The 18,076-nt window shown below is 27.7% G+C and overlaps 2 protein-coding genes across 2 annotated transcripts; one reads left to right on the plus strand and one right to left on the minus strand.

Moving 5' to 3' along the window:
* Positions 1 to 1,499: 1,499 nt before the first annotated feature.
* LOC136083376 (uncharacterized) lies at positions 1,500 to 2,237 on the plus strand. The gene is made up of 2 exons (XM_065802771.1): positions 1,500 to 1,756; positions 1,817 to 2,237. The coding sequence occupies exons 1-2, from the start codon at positions 1,500 to 1,502 to the stop codon at positions 2,235 to 2,237; spliced, it is 678 nt and encodes a 225-aa protein (XP_065658843.1).
* A 7,932-nt stretch (positions 2,238 to 10,169) lies between these two features.
* Positions 10,170 to 11,336, minus strand: LOC136083377 (uncharacterized). The gene has a single exon (XM_065802772.1). It carries the CDS (start codon positions 11,334 to 11,336, stop codon positions 10,170 to 10,172), a length of 1,167 nt encoding a protein of 388 aa, XP_065658844.1.
* Between the last annotated feature and the right edge of the window lie 6,740 nt (positions 11,337 to 18,076).

An 18,076-nucleotide genomic window follows, 5' to 3' on the forward strand; every position in this document is an offset into this window, starting at 1 on the left:
CATTTTTTTTTTTTATCATTATAACTGCGTAAAAATTTTACACAACGACTTTAGGCAATAATCTATCTGTTATTATTAAACAATATACAAATAAAACAACTTTCAGTTCACAACTAATCTTTAGAAAAAATATATATACAGAAAAAATATGTATAGCAGAAAAATCTTTATATTAATAAAGACACATTACACATTAATGGCGCTACTGCAGTTTTTTTGCAGTAATTAAAAAAAGATTTTCTCAGCGATTGATTTCAAAAAGGTAAACTTAGATGTAAAACGTTTTAAGAAAATGGCAAATATTAGCGTTTTTTAGTGTAATTTTTAAAGCTTAAACAGCGAATTAGAGCATTTTTTGTTGATTTTCAGACCTATGTTTTTATACGATTCTTAATCAGCATAAAATTCTCTATCATATTCAGCAATAAAAAAAAAAGGGGGAGGGGGGAGAAACTGCAATAGCGCCCACATTAATTTAGTCATAACTCTGTTACAACATTAACTTGTGAAAAAATAAAACACAAGGTTGCCTAATTTTAAATTTTCTCAAATATTATAGATACGATATTATAAATATTATAGATCAATATAAACGATATATATCTATACATGCATGATATATATATATATATATATATATATATATATATATATATATATATATATATATATATATATATATATATATATGTATATATATATATATGTATATATATATATATATATATATATATATATATATATATATATATATATATATATAAATTTATATAAATGTATATATATATATATATATATATATATATATATATATATATATATATATATTTGAACATTATAAATAATATAGATTAATATATACGACTAATTAATAATAATATTATATAATTTATAATATATTTATAATATAATATTACTAATGATATATAGTAACTATATTCTAGGTACGTGACAAAATTTTTAAATTAGTTAAACACTAGAATGACAGAATTGAGACAGTCTTGCATTCTTTAATTTTTCACTTAACTCTTCTTTCTGTTTTGCAATCAAAATTTCTCGTTCTTTTCTTTCAATAAGAAAAACTCTTCTCTCAATGGGCTCTGGAAAAGTCCTTGTTCTAATAACTGATTGCAAATTACTGAACAACTCATAGATTGTTAAGTCTATTCGCTTACTACCATGCATTTTAGTTTTGTAAAAATATTTAGGTTCATATTTAACTTCTATAACATACCTATAAAAAACCAACTGTGCTCTTAATATTTTTTTGCTTTTAAATGTGTCAACTAACAAAACATATTCATCATCTTCCATCAATCAACTTCCGCATTTACTTTTGAACAGACGTGTTTTTATTGATCGAAGAAATTTTTTTTTTTTTTTATAATACAAACTTCTGAAACTTAGTCGAAGCATTTTATGTACATACTTTATCGAAAATGAGTTCAAAACAAATCACTGACGTCTCGATAAAATTAGTTAGGGAAATTTTTCAAGAAATGTTCCAAAAACAACAAAATGATATACTATCGTTAATAAGTGCAAATTTAAAACTGACTAATGATCGAATCGATGGATTGCTGAAAGAAATTAGTACATTAAAGGAAACTTGTGAAATGTTAAAAAAAGATAACGTAAACCGAAATGCTGATCAAAATAAAACTAACAAGCAGTTGATAAAGTTTGAAAAAACACAAAAAGACATTGAGGAAAGTCTAACGTTTTATCAAGATTGCAATGACAAAAAAATGAGCGAGTAGGAAAAAAAAAAGTCATCGAATGCAAATATAGGTGAGAATGAAAAAAATAAATTTAGACAGCTGGAAGATCGACAAAGGCGAAATAATCTTCGAATTGAAGGAGTTAAAGAAAATGACAACGAAAGTTGGGATGATACGGAAAAAATAATAATAAACATTTTTGAAAATAATCTCAATGTAAATGGGGTAATCATAGAAAGAGCGCATAGAACTGGCATTATTGAAAAAAAAAATCCAAGAACAATTGTAATTAAGTTACTTAACCATAAAGACAAAGTAAAAATCCTAAAAAATGCCAATAAACTGAAAGGATCCGGAATTTATATCAACGAGGATTTTTCGCTGGAAACTTCCACAATAAGAAAGAAACTTCTTGAAGAAAGCAAATTGCACAGGATAAATGGTAAGTATTCCGTTGTTATATACGATAAGCTTATTGTTAGAGAATTTATAAAAAAAAAAAATAATGATAAATGATTTTCTTACGTTTTTATATTACTTTTTGAATTTTAATATTGCTTTAAGTTATTTCTGATTTAAAATGGCTGATGAAACTGTTTTAACAAACATAAATTTTAATTCATTTGTATCAAAAAAGTCAATACTATTAAACAACTATTCGGATCCTGATATTAATTTTTATAATAATGATGAAATAATTAAAAATATTAACCCTTTATATTATGACCCAAATTCTAAAAAAATTGCTAATGGAATGGAGGATAACTATTTTTCAATGCTTCATATTAATATTAGAAGTATTCAAAAAGTTTTTGAGTCATTAAAACAAGTTTTATATAAAATTGGCATTAAATTTCAAATAATTTGTCTAAGTGAGACATGGTGTAAAGATAAAAACATTGAAAACAATTCTAATTTTCAATTACCTAATTATAAAGTAATTCATCAAGTTAGAGCATCTAATAAGGAAGGTGGGGGTTTGTGTATATACATAAAAAACTCAATATTATTCAAAGTTAAACCAAATTTAAGTTCAACTACTACCGATTACGAATCGTTATGTATAGAAATTATTAACAAAACCTCAAAAAATATCGTCATTCATGGTTTATACAGACCGCCTTCAGGAAGCATTAAGGTATTTGAAAACCACATTAAAAAAATAATTAAAAATAAATCGTCTATGAATAAAGCTGTATATTTTATTGGTGATATCAATCTCAATATATTAGATTATGAAAATAATATATATATTAAAAAATTTTTTAACACCATTTTTCAAAATAGCTATATTCCACTAATCAATAAACCAACGCGAATAACTAAGGAAAGTTCAACATCCCTAGATCAAATTATAACAAATGAATTTATAAATGAAAATATAAGAACAGGAATATTTACAACTGACGTGTCTGATCACTTTCCAATTTTTATCCTATCGCAAAAATGCATATATAATGCCCAAAATGAACGGGAAAAAATAATTAAAACACGTTTAACAACCGACACTTCTATTAGTCATTTTTATAAGCTTCTATCCTGTGTTAACTGGGACACCCTAAAACTAAATCTAAACGCCAATAAAGCGTATGATATTTTTCTAACAGAGTTTCTTAATCTTTATAACAAGGCATTCCCAGAAGTTACTAAAGTAATCAAAACAAAAACACTTTTAAACCCTTGGATCACGAAGGGCATTCTTAAATCTTCAAAAAAAAAACAACGCTTATATAACAAGTTTCTTAAAAAAAGAATTCTTAAAAATGAAACTACCTATAAAAACTATAAACGGCTATTTGAGTCAATTTTAAAACGCTCAAAGAAACGTTACTATTCTGAACAATTAATAAAGCACAAAAATGATTCTAAAATTAAGGAGGTAATTGGAAAAAAAAGCTTATACAGAAATTTACTTCCTCTAAATCTTAAATTTAATAACAAACAAATTGTAAATAAATCCTTAGTCGCTGAAACACGTAACCAGTTTTTTGTAAATATAGGTCCTACTTTATCATCTAATATAGCAACTACTCAATCACACTTTAGTTCGTACTTAACCTCAACCAACCTTAATGTTATGTCTAATTATAAACTTACAGAAAAAGAATTACTAGACGCAGTCTCTTTATTAAAACCCAATAAAAGTTTAGGATTTGATGATATAAGTAGTAATGTCATTATCAAATCAAAAAAACAAATTACAATTCCATTACTACATATTTTTAACTTATCTCTAAAACAAGGCGTTTTTCCAGATAACCTAAAAATTGCAAAAGTCATTCCAGTGTTAAAATCAGGTGATCCTTCCGATGTTACGAATTATAGACCAATCTCAATTCTTTCTTGTTTTTCTAAAATATTAGAGCGGGTTATGTATAATAGACTATATTCCTTTTTAAATGTTAATAATATTCTTTTTCATAAACAGTTTGGATTTAAATCTGGTCATTCAACTGATCATGCAATCACTCACCTTGTTCATGATATATTTAAAGGGTTTGATGAAGACAAGTATACCCTAGGTGTATTTATCGATTTAAGTAAAGCTTTTGACACTGTCAATCATCAAATCCTTCTATCCAAACTGAAAAGTTATGGTATAACAAATACTAAATTGTCCTGGTTTGATAGTTACTTGTCTAATAGAAAGCAGTTTATTTCATATGATAGCGGAAAAACGGAATATAAGTCAATCACCTGTGGTGTTCCTCAAGGATCAATTTTAGGACCACTTTTATTTCTCGTTTATATTAACGACTTATATAAATTTTCTAACATTTTAAACTTAATTTTGTTTGCAGATGATACAAACTTGTTTTATTCTAGTAAAGATATCAGTAAATTATTTTAAACAGTAAACAAAGAACTTGAAAAATTAACCCAATGGTTCAAATCAAACAAACTATCTTTGAACATCAATAAATCCAAATACACTTTGTTCCATCGTCTTCATAAAAAACAAGATATTCCATTAAAACTTCCTGATCTTTTTATTGATAACGCATTATTAAAAAGAGAGCAATCAATAAAATTTTTAGGTGTGGTTCTGGATGAAAATTTAACCTGGAGCGACCACATAGGTCTAATTGAAAATATAATATCAAAAAATATAGGTGTTTTGTATAAAGCCAAGCAGTTTTTAAATCTATCTTGTTTAAAAAACTTATATTTTCTTTAATTCATTGCTACTTAAATTATGCAAACGTTGCTTGGTGCAGCACAAACGCAACAAAAGTAAAAAAACTGTTTAGTAAACAAAAACAGGCTATAAGGATAATTACAAACGTAGACCGTTTCTCTCACACTCAAACATTATTTAATAAACTTAATATTCTAAATGTATATAAACTAAACCTTTACCATATTCTTATCTTCATGTTTAAACTTGATAAAAAAATATCACCAATGTTATTTAATTCACTTTTTGAAAAAATAAACCACATATACCCTACCAGATTTTCAAAAAACAATTACATTCAATCCAAAACACATTATTCAGCAACCAAATTCTCAATTGCTAACCGAGGTCCTAAGCTGTGGAATACAATATTAAATAATGAGCTGAAATCTAATTATTCTTTAAACCAGTTTAAAACAAAACTTAAGCAATTACTGATGATACATAAAAATGAATTAAAGTTCTTCTAAAAAGCTTTTTAAACTAGCAAACAAAAACAAAAATTAACCTACTAATTACTCTTTAATATTATATTTAATATTCTAAACAATAGTCTGCTATTGTAAATGTATTTCTTATCTTATAAGTTTTGAATTTACAAACGATTTTTTTTAAAATTTATTATTTGAAATACTAATTACTAAAAATATTGTAAAATTTTATAATTTCAATTTTTATTAAAAAGAGTTATTGTAAATTCTTTTTGTAATATTAATATTTATATATCATCTTATTTTACTAATCAGTTCTTAAATATAAATACTCTTTGAATTACTAAATATTTTAAACGTTATATATTTTATTTTTTGCATTTTGTTAAAACATTTTATTTGATGAATATGCATTTTTTTAGGGGGGGGGCTTAATGATAAGATGAATTTTGTCTTCTTCAAGCCCCAGTCATGTAAATATTTGTTTTTATAAATTACGAGTGTAAATTATTTTCAATCGGCAAATACAATCTGCTTCTTTTGAGGTCAACCACACCTTCGTCCTCAATTTTAACAACTCATTAACCAATTTAGCTTTTTTTAAGAAGGCTTTATCTTCAGCCGTTTTTTTAGCTTTATGCAAACTTTAATTCTAAATGACGTTGTTTGTATTTATCTTTCATTTTATTAAAGTTTGTTGAAGCTTTTTTTAGCAATTAGTCACGCTCATCTAAAGTCTTTTTATCCAAAAAGACTTTAGATGCGCGAGTAAAATATTATTTTAATTTGGCCAATTTTGAAGAAACTCGAAAATATCTTTTGAATGAAAATACAAAGCTGCAGCATTATAATATAGTATATTAAATCTGTTACCAACAAAAGGTGCAAGCATACACTTACTTTGTCCTTAACCAGCAAGAAATGCATTAAAATACCCAGCAACTCCAGCTTCATCACTTTCCCTTACATAAAAAGCTTTACATGCAGTTCTTATTAATCTAGTGGCACATTATTCAATAATATTGAATGCAAAAATATTTTCATAACTACTACTTAAAACTAACTTTTCAAATGAGTTAATTGTTTTATTAGTTTCTGTTGCAAAGTTAGATAATAAATGCAATTTACAAAAAAAAATTAGATATTTCAATAAAATCTGCTTGCTCGCCTTTTTTTAAACCTTCCCAGTTCTTTATAACTTTAGGCAGTAACTTTTTCCTCATATCTTTAAGCTTTAAATTTAACAGTGAATTAACTGGCCCAAGATCAGACACGATAGTTTTAAAAAAAAATACAAGGTTAGAAAAATCGTTTTCCTTGCTGCTACTTTCTAAAATGTCACATACATCATGTAATGTTTTGGTTAACACATTAATAGTACAATCTGCATTACTGCCAGCTATTTCACACAATCCAAAAGATAAAGTACTTTTATTTGGGGTAGTAATTTGGAAATTTTGAAAATGCCTATGATGTTTAGTGGTACCATCACTGCGAAGACAATTGCCCGAATTAATTTCTACAGTGTTTATCATTTCTTCTGCAACTTGAAGTTAAGCAAGTGCTAAAGCCTCAGTCATAAATCAAGATTTTGTACCAATTAATGCAAGCTTCTCTATATCTATCTTTGCTAGTTTTTTTAAAACAATTGTGATAATTTCATTAACTTTGTTCATGCTGACATTCAAAGAAACTAACTCCATTATAACTTCTCTTATATCATTAGAATACCTTCCATTTTGAAATGTTATTATTCGGTGATCATGGAGAAGACAACTTAAACTAAAATCTTTATTTTCTTTGCTTAATATTCTTGTGTTAGGAGAGTCGGTATCCTTTTCAGGATTATTTAAACTGTAAGAAGACAAATTTTCATGCTTATTTATTACCATGCTAAACTTCTTGTTTACATAATACAATTTTTGCATGTAATTCTTTTTTTTATGAAGGAGTGCAACTTTGTCACTTTTTTCAAGCTTAACTGACAAAAGTTTAACTCTTTTATTAAGATTTTTAATGACTTTATTATAAAAATCTTTTAATTCTTATACTTTCTTATTTTGTTTCTTTTTTAAATGATGAACCTTCGCTTTATTACTTGCATGTAATAGTTTATATGTCCTTATAGGATCGTTAGATGTAAATTTTTTTTTTTCATATTACTAATACGAACATTAGCAGATTTGAACTTACTTATACAACCAGATGAAGCAAGTTTCAATTTTTCAAACAATTTTTCGAGGTTTGTTGGTTCAATTTTCTTTTTAAACCCTTCGTTTTTTTTTTTTTACTTGATATGCATAATTCACAACTAGTTTCCAAAATAGGCGGTTTAAAGAGCATCAGCTTATATATATCTCTTTTTATATTGTTTTTTTTTTTGACGATTTAAATTTATCTACAACAATTTTAATTTTGTTGTACAAGCTTCAATCATTTTCAGTTACTGAAAACAAATTGGAGAATCGGCTTCTGAAATTCGAGCACACCATTTTCAAAGATTTATCACTCAAGCATAGATACCAATCATATAATTCTTTATTATTCATTATGATAAGGCTAATTTTATACAAATACTGTATTATACATTTAAATTATTATATTGTTTTTGCAAATTAGTTACCGAAATAATTTTTGAAATAAAACCGGAAACGAAGACGGATTAAAAGGAAGAAGAGGACGGGATTTAGCAGGTTTAACTTAAATTAAAAAATTAAATTGAATACCCAAATATTAGCAAAAACTTAGTTTTTTTAAAGTTATTTTAGACCAACTTATTCATCACAAAACCAAAAAAAAAAAATAGAAACAAAGAAAAATAGTTATATATTATTTTAAAGGATGCTAGAATGCAAATAAAATAACTTCACGCTAAAACAATTACAAAAACTAAATTAAAACCGCTCCTACAGCCAGATAAACTGATATTGAAAATTCTAGCAGATGTTTTATGAAAGAATCATTTTACTTTTCGTAAAACGTTTTACTATGGCATAATAGATTAACAAAATCGGTCTAAATTTAATCTGAAAAAGTCTTCTTTATATATAAAAAAACTTCGCAGTGCCTATTGATAGCTAAATAGATTGATTCGGAAATTATAATTTATGAACAAAATCCAGTAATGATCTCAGTAGCCGTACATCTCTTCGTTATACTTACAATCAGCCGTTACATCTCTTCGTTATATTAACAAAGTATTTGAGCAACTCTTTAGAAAAATAGTTTGGAACGGCAATTTACTAAAAGGAATATGAAAAATTTTACATTAATTTTGCCGTCTGTTAACCGTTTTTTAATCACTCGAAATTATTAATCTGTATCTTTTTAAAGATTTTTTCTAAGAGAGGTCACACAAAATATTAATTTTACCATAAGCCTTCTTAATAAAATATTTATGCTATGTGACCCATTATTTTATCACAGAGAATTTAGTCAAAAAATTGATATGTTCGCTTATTTTCAAATATGACTTTTGAAAAATCAAAAATATTATCAAAAACATTTTTTTTTAAATGATACTAACTATCTTAAAAAAATCTAAATAAATAAGTTAAATAAATATACTAAATAAGTTAAATAAATATACTAAATAAGTTAAATAAATAAATATACTAAATGAAAAGTATTTTATGAAAAAACTGGGATAGATATATTTATATGGGAATTAAGACAAGTTTATTAATGAATTGATAAGTTTAAAATACCATAAGAAAATAAAACTATGCATTATATATTGTAACTGCATGTTAAAACGAAGTTATTATATGTAACTGAGGTTGCAAACGCCTTGAATAAAGTTATAACAATTAAAGTAAAGAAAAAACATAGGCGACTATAGTTTCTTCAACAAATCCATATCGTAGGGGATAGTGTTAACTATACTCGACAATATGGATAATACCGCGTATCTACAGTAGATTTTTTTTTACTGGAGAAGTATAAAACTATAGTTTTTATCTATGGCGCACTCTGTATCTCACTTACATTCGCCCCCATCTTGAGTTTGCTGTACAAGCCTGGTCACCGCATTTAAAATCAGACATTGCCATTCTCGAGCAAGTCCAACATCGAGCAACAAAAACAATATCGACTATTAAACACATGACCTATGAATATCGACTCCAACGGCTCGGTTTAACAACTTTTGAAGAACGCCGCAAAAGGGTAGATCTTATCGAGCAATTCAAAATCATTCGTAAACTCGAGCTTGTTAGTTTTGCCGTCCCGCAAAAAATTTCTAAAAGTAAAGATAAGTAGGGGAGAGTTGCCTTAATTGGAACACTTTAGGAAAAAATATTTATTAACCAAAGATGGCTTAACTATGAAAATACTTATGAATTAAATAATATAGATATACAACCCTACTATGCTTTTATTAATGATTCGACTCTATTGATCGCACCCTTATTGGATATAAACTTTGATTTTTCAAGGCACCATTTTGTTCCAATAAAGGCAACTGGTCTCCTTGAATGGAACACATATATTCTTTAATTAGAACAGTTCTAATATTTGAATAATTACAGCTATAAAACTTATGGCTCAAAGGAAAAATTAATTGATTAGCTTTTTAATAAAAGATATTTAAAAGATATAATAACAAATAAAAATTACAACAAATATTTAATCCTTTTTTCGCAAATTCATAAGTCTTTTTTTCATAATTCTTTTTTTCTTGCAGCTTCTGCACTTGGGATGGTAGTGGTGATATGCGGTGTGCTGTGGTGGCGATGGTGATTTTATTTGATGTGCTCAATTTCATTTGGTCCATGGTGATTGAGTCAAGTGCTACTTTGCTTTCCTGTGGTTTTTGCAATAGTTTGGCAGTTATTGGATTTAGTGTGAGCTTTTTTTTGTAGATTTTTTAATTTGTTTGGAAGCTATTTGATTTAGTGTGTGCTTTTGATTTCTTGGTGTAATTTCTAGAGCACGTCTATATGGGGAGCTTGTAAGATCAGCCGCCTGAGTTGTTCGTGATCTTCTTTTTTTGTTTTTTACTTTAAGTGAAACCACTGGCAAAAGAGACAAAGTTGAAACTGAAACATGACATTTTAATTTTTTTTCACTTGATTTATCTGTAGATAGTTTTGTCATCCCATCTATACTTTCAGATGACTGAAGATTGTTTGAAGAACCAACATCAGTAAATGAAGAGGCTGTAAAATCAGAATCAGTGAATACATTTATGTCCAAAGGCCACAACCCACTAGCCTGAAATCCTTTCATAGCAATTCTCAATGATGCTGCCTGACTATATGCGTCACCAAATAATTCTGCAACTTGCCAAGTTGTTACTGGTTGTGATACATGTGACCGCATCCATTTTCGCATAGCTTCATCATAGTATGTACCAATTGGTCCAAAGAACGCAACGTCTAATGGTTGCAGTCTGTGTGTAGTATGGGAAGGTAGTGATACCATACGCACTCCAGCATTTCTTGCTAGATATATCGCTGCCAAATTTTTTGAATGTGTAACATGACCATCAAGTATCAACAAAACTTTTGATTGTTTTAAAGGTTTAACAACTTTAATGAAATGATTGAGCCAATCTAAAAAACCTTCATTTGACATCCATCCTTTCTCTTGAGTACTAAATACAGTTCCTGGAGGTGCACCATTTGTTATTTCTGGCTTCATTCTTTTGCGTTTATATATTAACATTGGTGGAACATAAAATCCTGCTGCAGATACACAAACTACAGCTGTTATTGAATTTCCAAGTTCACTACTAGTCATAATTCCAACTCGTTTTTTGCCCCTTGCACTAATAATTTTTATCTGACCATCTTGTACTGTTGATAAACTAGTTTCATCCATATTATAAAGTCTGTCTGGAGTTAACTTTTCTTCCATGTATAACTTTGAAAGTAAATTAAAGAAAGATTGCACTCGCTCTTTATTAAAACCTTGTGCACGTGCAATTGATGTTGATTCAGGCCCACGAAACCACAGTTGTGGGTGCCTTTGCATAAATGCATAATACCACTTTTTTCCTGCCATTCGTGTTTGTTTGTTAAAATTATGTGTGATGTTGTTAGCTTCAGCAATATTAAAATGCTAGACAACGAAGATCATCAATCCTTAATCCAAAGTACATCGATTCTAATAATAAACAATGATCAGCTAGTTCTGTTTCAATTTCATTAGGTAAGGTGGTAAGTCGACCATGAAATTTCACATTTGCAACAGCAACTTTGTTTTTTTCATTTATATGCCTTGACAAAGTTGCTTTTGGAATACAAAATTCATAAGCGGCTTCATTTAAGCTGATTTCTTCTTGTTTTATTGCTTCAACAGCCTTTTTCAAGTTTTCTACTTTCCATTTTCCATATTTTCGTGGTGTTTGCATCTAAAATAAAAGCAAATTACTATGAAGATACGTAAGGAGAGTTTTATAATCTTATTACAGGCTTATTTTTTCATATATTTATTTGTTATTCATATATTATTAAGTTAATTATATACTCATTATATAATCATTATTTTTCATCATTTTTGTTTAGTTAATCATTAACTATATAGATCAAAATCTATATAAACTATATAAAGTTTGCAACTTTATATATTAACTTCTATATACAGTAAAAAACTTATGCTGGGTATATACTTTATGTTGTCTTACAAGTTTATCCGTTAAATAGAAATGTATAACTTTTGTAAAACTTTTACATTTTATTTTTTACTAAAAGATAAAATGATTTGTTAATTAAAGTATACGATGTTTACAATCAACTTTATATCCTTAGACTATGACTAGACTTTAGACTATGAAAAAAATTTTGTGAAAAATCATTTCATACTTTAAAGCAAGACTAAATACCAATTCCAAAAAAGCAACAAATGTCTAACAATAATACTATGTCTATAAAAGAAATTCGCTTTAAAAAATATTATACAGTCGGACTAATGAAATTTTCTGATAATTCGGACGTCAAGTAGCGTGTTATGAGATGACATCGTTTCAATTACGGCAACTTTTGAAGTTCCATTCTGGGCAACATAGGACCATGGTGTTGTAGCAAAATATTTACATACAAGTAACAACTTACGATATAAGCTCTTAATATCACATAGACTTGAAACCCTTAAAATTTAAAATTTAAAAAAAATTATCATCAAACTCAATACCGTTAAGCTTCTGTAATCGTTTAAATGCAACGATAAAATTAGATCGCAAAAAATTTTTTCTTTAAAAAAAAGTAATTTTGTTCACATACGTGCAGTTTTTAAGTTTAAATACTAGAAGTTTCAAAAAATAAAGAACAAATATTAATACAAGAAAAAATATTCATGAAAGTAGAATAAGTTCCAGTTTCTAAATAAAGCTAAGTGTTCCAATTAAGGAGCTGTTCCAATTTCGGCAACTCTCCCATATATTCTAAGAGGCCATAACCATAAACTAGAACGTCAGATGGTAAAAAACTGCGAGGAGCGGTATAACTTTTTTTCAAATAGAATTGTCGCCCATGGAATGCGCTTTCGCAAGAAGCAGTGAACGCTCAATCCATCAACGCTTTCAAAAACAACATAAGAAAGTAACTTTATAGATACAATTGCTGCTTTGTCTGTAGCTTCTGTATCTCCATGTTTGTCAGCATAGGAGGCGAGGGGGGGCTGGTGTAGAACCTCTTTATCAAATTATAAATAGGTTATTGTATTTGTATTTGATCACTGAATTATAATAATAAAAAAAAAATAAAACATAGATAATATTAAACGATTTGCAATCCTTCACCTTTATCTATTTTTTTTTTGACCTTTAAATACTTTATAGAGGGGTTTTTTAAATAATATGCACATTTGTAATAATGTATAATATTGTATTTGATCAATTTAAAAATCTCAGTTTACGTACCTAAGAAAAAAGTTCTATTCGCCGAACGAATAGTACTATTCGCCGAACGAATAGTACTATTCGCCGAACGAATAGTACTATTCGCCGAACGAATAGTACTATTCGCCGAACGAATAGTACTATTCGCCGAACGAATAGTACTATTCGCCGAACGAATAGTACTATTCGCCGAACGAATAGTACTATTCGCCGAACGAATAGTACTATTCGCCGAACGAATAGTACTATTCGCCGAACGAATAGTACTATTCGCCGAAAGAATAGTACTATTCGCCGAACGAATAGTACTATTCGCCGAACGAATAGTACTATTCGCCGAACGAATAGTACTATTCGCCGAACGAATAGTACTATTCGCCGAACGAATAGTACTATTCGCCGAACGAATAGTACTATTCGCCGAACGAATAGTACTATTCGCCGAACGAATAGTACTATTCGCCGAACGAATAGTACTATTCGCCGAACGAATAGTACTATTCGCCGAACGAATAGTACTATTCGCCGAACGAATAGTACTATTCGCCGAACGAATAGTACTATTCGCCGAACGAATAGTACTATTCGCCGAACGAATAGTACTATTCGCCGAACGAATAGTACTATTCGCCGAACGAATAGTACTATTCGCCGAACGAATAGTACTATTCGCCGAACGAATAGTACTATTCGCCGAACGAATAGTACTATTCGCTGAACGAATAGTACTATTCGCTGAACAAATAGTACTATTCGTTCTATTTTTTTTTTTTAATCATATTTTTAAAGTAAAAGTAACATCATTAAAACAATTGTTTTCAATATAAAAAAAAATCTACTCTAACAGTAAGCTTTTAGGAATTTTCATTTTATTTATATTGGTGCAAGTATAGCTTACTTTGAGTCTCTGCATGACACGTACGAGGTAAATATTTTTAAAAATTGCCCCTGTTTTGCCAACCACTTCTCCTATAGAAATTGGTTAATTTACGAACTAATCTTGCAACTTATCCAACCTCACATATATTATTTACTTGACGAACATATGTTTCCAAGTTTATAGAGGAAAAGAATTTAGAGTCACCTTATATCTATAGCATTATTTCATATTTTCCTGTCTTGTTAGATTACTTAGATCGTAAAAAGACAACGTCTCCTAGATGTAGTTAGCTTTTCATTGAAAGTAAGTTCTATACTTGAACTAAAGTTGCTTTTATATAGATTTTTAAACATTTTCATTATATTTTTTAGAGATACAAAATTGGCTCGGTTATGCTTTAGACTTTTAATTTTTCTTATCAAATAAAATGCAGAGTTTCAAGTTAAAAAATTGATCTCTTTGCGTTGAAACTAAAAAGACAGAGATGCCATCTAAGGTACTCCAAAGAAATTTTACGCTATGTTTTTGAGCACAAAACTCATTAACTGTTGTGTTAAATCATATTTAAAATTTTACAAACATCAGCATAATTACAATTTACAATAGTTCTATTTATTTGGGGGTATTAAAAAGAGTTTAAACGCTTTATTATCACTATAGCAGCAAATCTAAAACGTTAGCCGCATTGAGTCAGTTGCCTTAGTCTAAATCTAAACTGAGCTAGCTTTATAGTATCAGCAAAATTTAGTTTTGAGATGCTTTCCATAAACTAGCATACCGCAAAAATACCCTAAGTATTAAAAAAAAAAACGAAATTATACATTTTTTATGCAACCTATTAGTCATGATTTTGAGTGAACTGGGGGTAAGAGTAAACGAAAAAAAAAAAGTGAACGGTTTAACAATTTTGTTTCTTTTGCATTTATTGAAAGCTAAAACAAAAAATCTTTGAAAATGCAAAGCACCGTTTTATAGAGATCTTTGTGCTCTATCTAAAGGTGTAAAAATTATTTTGAAAAATTTGATTTTGCCTTAACAAACCTCAACATTCTCACCCTCGTAAATAAATAAAGTTTTTTTTCTAAAAAATCAACTTTAAAACTCCCAAAACTAAAAATAAATTTTACTTAATAAAAAAGTTTTGTAGAAAATTTTATGACGATCAAGATTCTCTTTTCAAAATTGAATTTGCTAGTTCCAGAAAAAAGTTATGAACAAAAAACCAATATAAATATTTTTGGGGGAAAGAGTAAACATGCTAATTGCTCACACTTATGCATTAAAATAAACGCGTTTAAACTTAATAATAGTTATTAACTATTTAAAACTTAAATAAATATGGCAGCCTTTGTTATTTATCTAAAAAATTTTGCTATTTATCTAAAAAATTACAAATTGCTCAAACATTTCAATTACCATCTCAGCCTGCTTCATCATCTTTATCCGAGCCCGCTTCATCATCCTCAACTGAGCCTGTTTCATCATCTTCATGCAAGTCTGTTTCATCATCCTAACCGAGCCTGCTTTATCAACCTCATCTCAGTATATATCATCATCAAACATGAGTCAGCATCAAACTCCAACAATTCGTTAACTTCAAAATTTAACAACGACACCAGTGTCTCCTGCTCAAACGTATCAAATGTTGCAACACTTCACAGAAAGACTCGAAAGCTATTTGAAATAATTTTACAGCGCCAACCATATTAACATGCAAAAAAACCCCAAAAGAGTCAGCATTCCGAGAGTTAAAGGCCAGTGTCTAAGTACATCTGAGGTGCTCGAGAAACTAAAGACGATGAGACCAAAAAGTCAAAGCAATTAATGAAACGCAAATTTCACTACAGTGAAGCTTCAGATAAAACTCAGCAAGTGCAACGTTCAAAAAAACCGAGACAAAACAAAGACATCAAGAGGTGCAAAAAGTGTCGCAGAGTTTGGGAAGAAGCATTGTCAACTCAAAACAAAATGTGGTACCAATGTGAAGCTTTTAGTTGCAAATCTTGGGTTTGTCGATTTTGTTTACCCAAAAAATACAAAACTGTTGAAGAGTTTTTTTGCATAAAAAAATGCCGCAAACCTGCTTCTGCCGATGAAACAACTCTTTTTTTTTAAACTAATAAATAGTTTTTTTCATATATTTGATTAAAATAGTTTTTTGTAAACTTAACGTCTAATAAGATTAGTTTTGATTTTATTTTAAATTAATTTTATTTGATTTTCCTAATATCATTGATATATTGATATAATATTTGCTTTATTTTTTTGATATCTTTATTTAGTTTTGATTTTCTTAATATCATAAAAATTGTTATTAAAAATTAACTCGTTTGCTATTCCCCAATTATAAGGGGAAAAGTAAACGTTTTTTTTCTTCAAAAAAATTCTCTTAAAACAAAAAAAAATTAACGTATAATATTTTTTCTTTAAAAAAATATTTGAATTTGAAGCTAAACCGTTTACTCTAGTAATTGCGGGAAATTTTTCTCAAGTTTGACAACCATACGTTATTTTAATATAATTACTTAAAAAGTATTGATCGTCTTATCAGTTAATTGTAATTTAAATTGATAAGTAAGTAAATTGAATAAATAAGACATTGTGAAATATAATCTGGAAAGATATACAGTGGCTGTTTGCTGATAAAAAAAAACATAACACAAATATATACAAAAAAATGAAAAAATAATGAAGTTACTTTTTTTAATAGTTTTATTTTTTCTTGTTGGATGCATATCAACAAATAAAATGAAAACAGAATCTCGCATTGGTATGTCACCTATATGCTATACGAAGTTAATACAACATTGCGAAAAAATATGTTTTGGGAAGTGTCGAAACATTTGCAAATTTAGAACTGTAAGAGAATGTAAAGAATGATCGTGTCACGTGGTGAAAATGGCTCCATTTTGTTACATAAAGTTTTATATAGATTTTTAAATAGATTTTTGTTTGCTCCAGGACTAAAAATTATTAACTTAAGTACTTTTTTCAACAATTTTTTTTTTTTAATTTGATATACGATATTTTTTTAAGCTTTATTATAAGATAAAAATGCTTTGTTAACTTGACTTGAATATATTAGACTTGAATATGTTTGAATATCGTTATTTTAAAAAATTTTAATAATTAAATAAATTTGTTAGCGAATAATGATTTATAAATAAAGTAATCCAATCAGCAATTTGATATCATGATTATGTAATAATGATTTTATTTCACTATGATATCATTACATGATACGCTTACGAGATCATATGATATCAAAATGAAATTACACAATTTAAAGTTCTATATAATAACATGAACAATTTATATCAAAAAATGATTTCTTCTTGTACTCAAAATGTAATATAATACTCTGAGAAGTTCCACTATGTATTCATGATACCACTATGTATTTATGATACCACTATGTATTCATGATACCACTGTGTATTCATGATATCACTATGTATTCATGATACCACTATGTATTCATGATACCAAAATGCATTCCTGATACCACTATGTATTCATGATACCACTGTGTATCAAATTGAAATCCCACAATGTATATCACGTTGAACGCAAATTTTGATATCACACTATTACAATTTAACTAAGAAATTTATTGTTTTTGTCTTTTTTATACAATATTTAAGTTATTCCTACATTTATTATTACAGATATATTGTAGTTTTAATTACAAATTTACAATAAATATACATTTATTAAAATGCAATAAACTTATTATAAATGACGAAATATATTTATGGTAATTATAATTTCAGTAAATGTTACAATTAATCTTAGAAAACTTGATTAAAATGTTGTATGCAAAAATGTATATATTTTTATTTTATTTTAATCTAATTATAATATATTATTCTATGAAAATTACAAAAGAATTACGGTAGCATAATATTAAGTACATTACAATTTTAATCTAATAATAATTCATCTGTAATGTTTTGCTAATAATATGTTCATACCGTATATTAGAATTACACAATGGTGTCAAAATTCGAGAGAGAAAATAAATGA

This window comes from Hydra vulgaris, chromosome 08 (assembly GCF_038396675.1).
Source record: "Hydra vulgaris chromosome 08, alternate assembly HydraT2T_AEP".
NCBI classification, from domain to species: Eukaryota; Metazoa; Cnidaria; class Hydrozoa; order Anthoathecata; family Hydridae; genus Hydra; species Hydra vulgaris.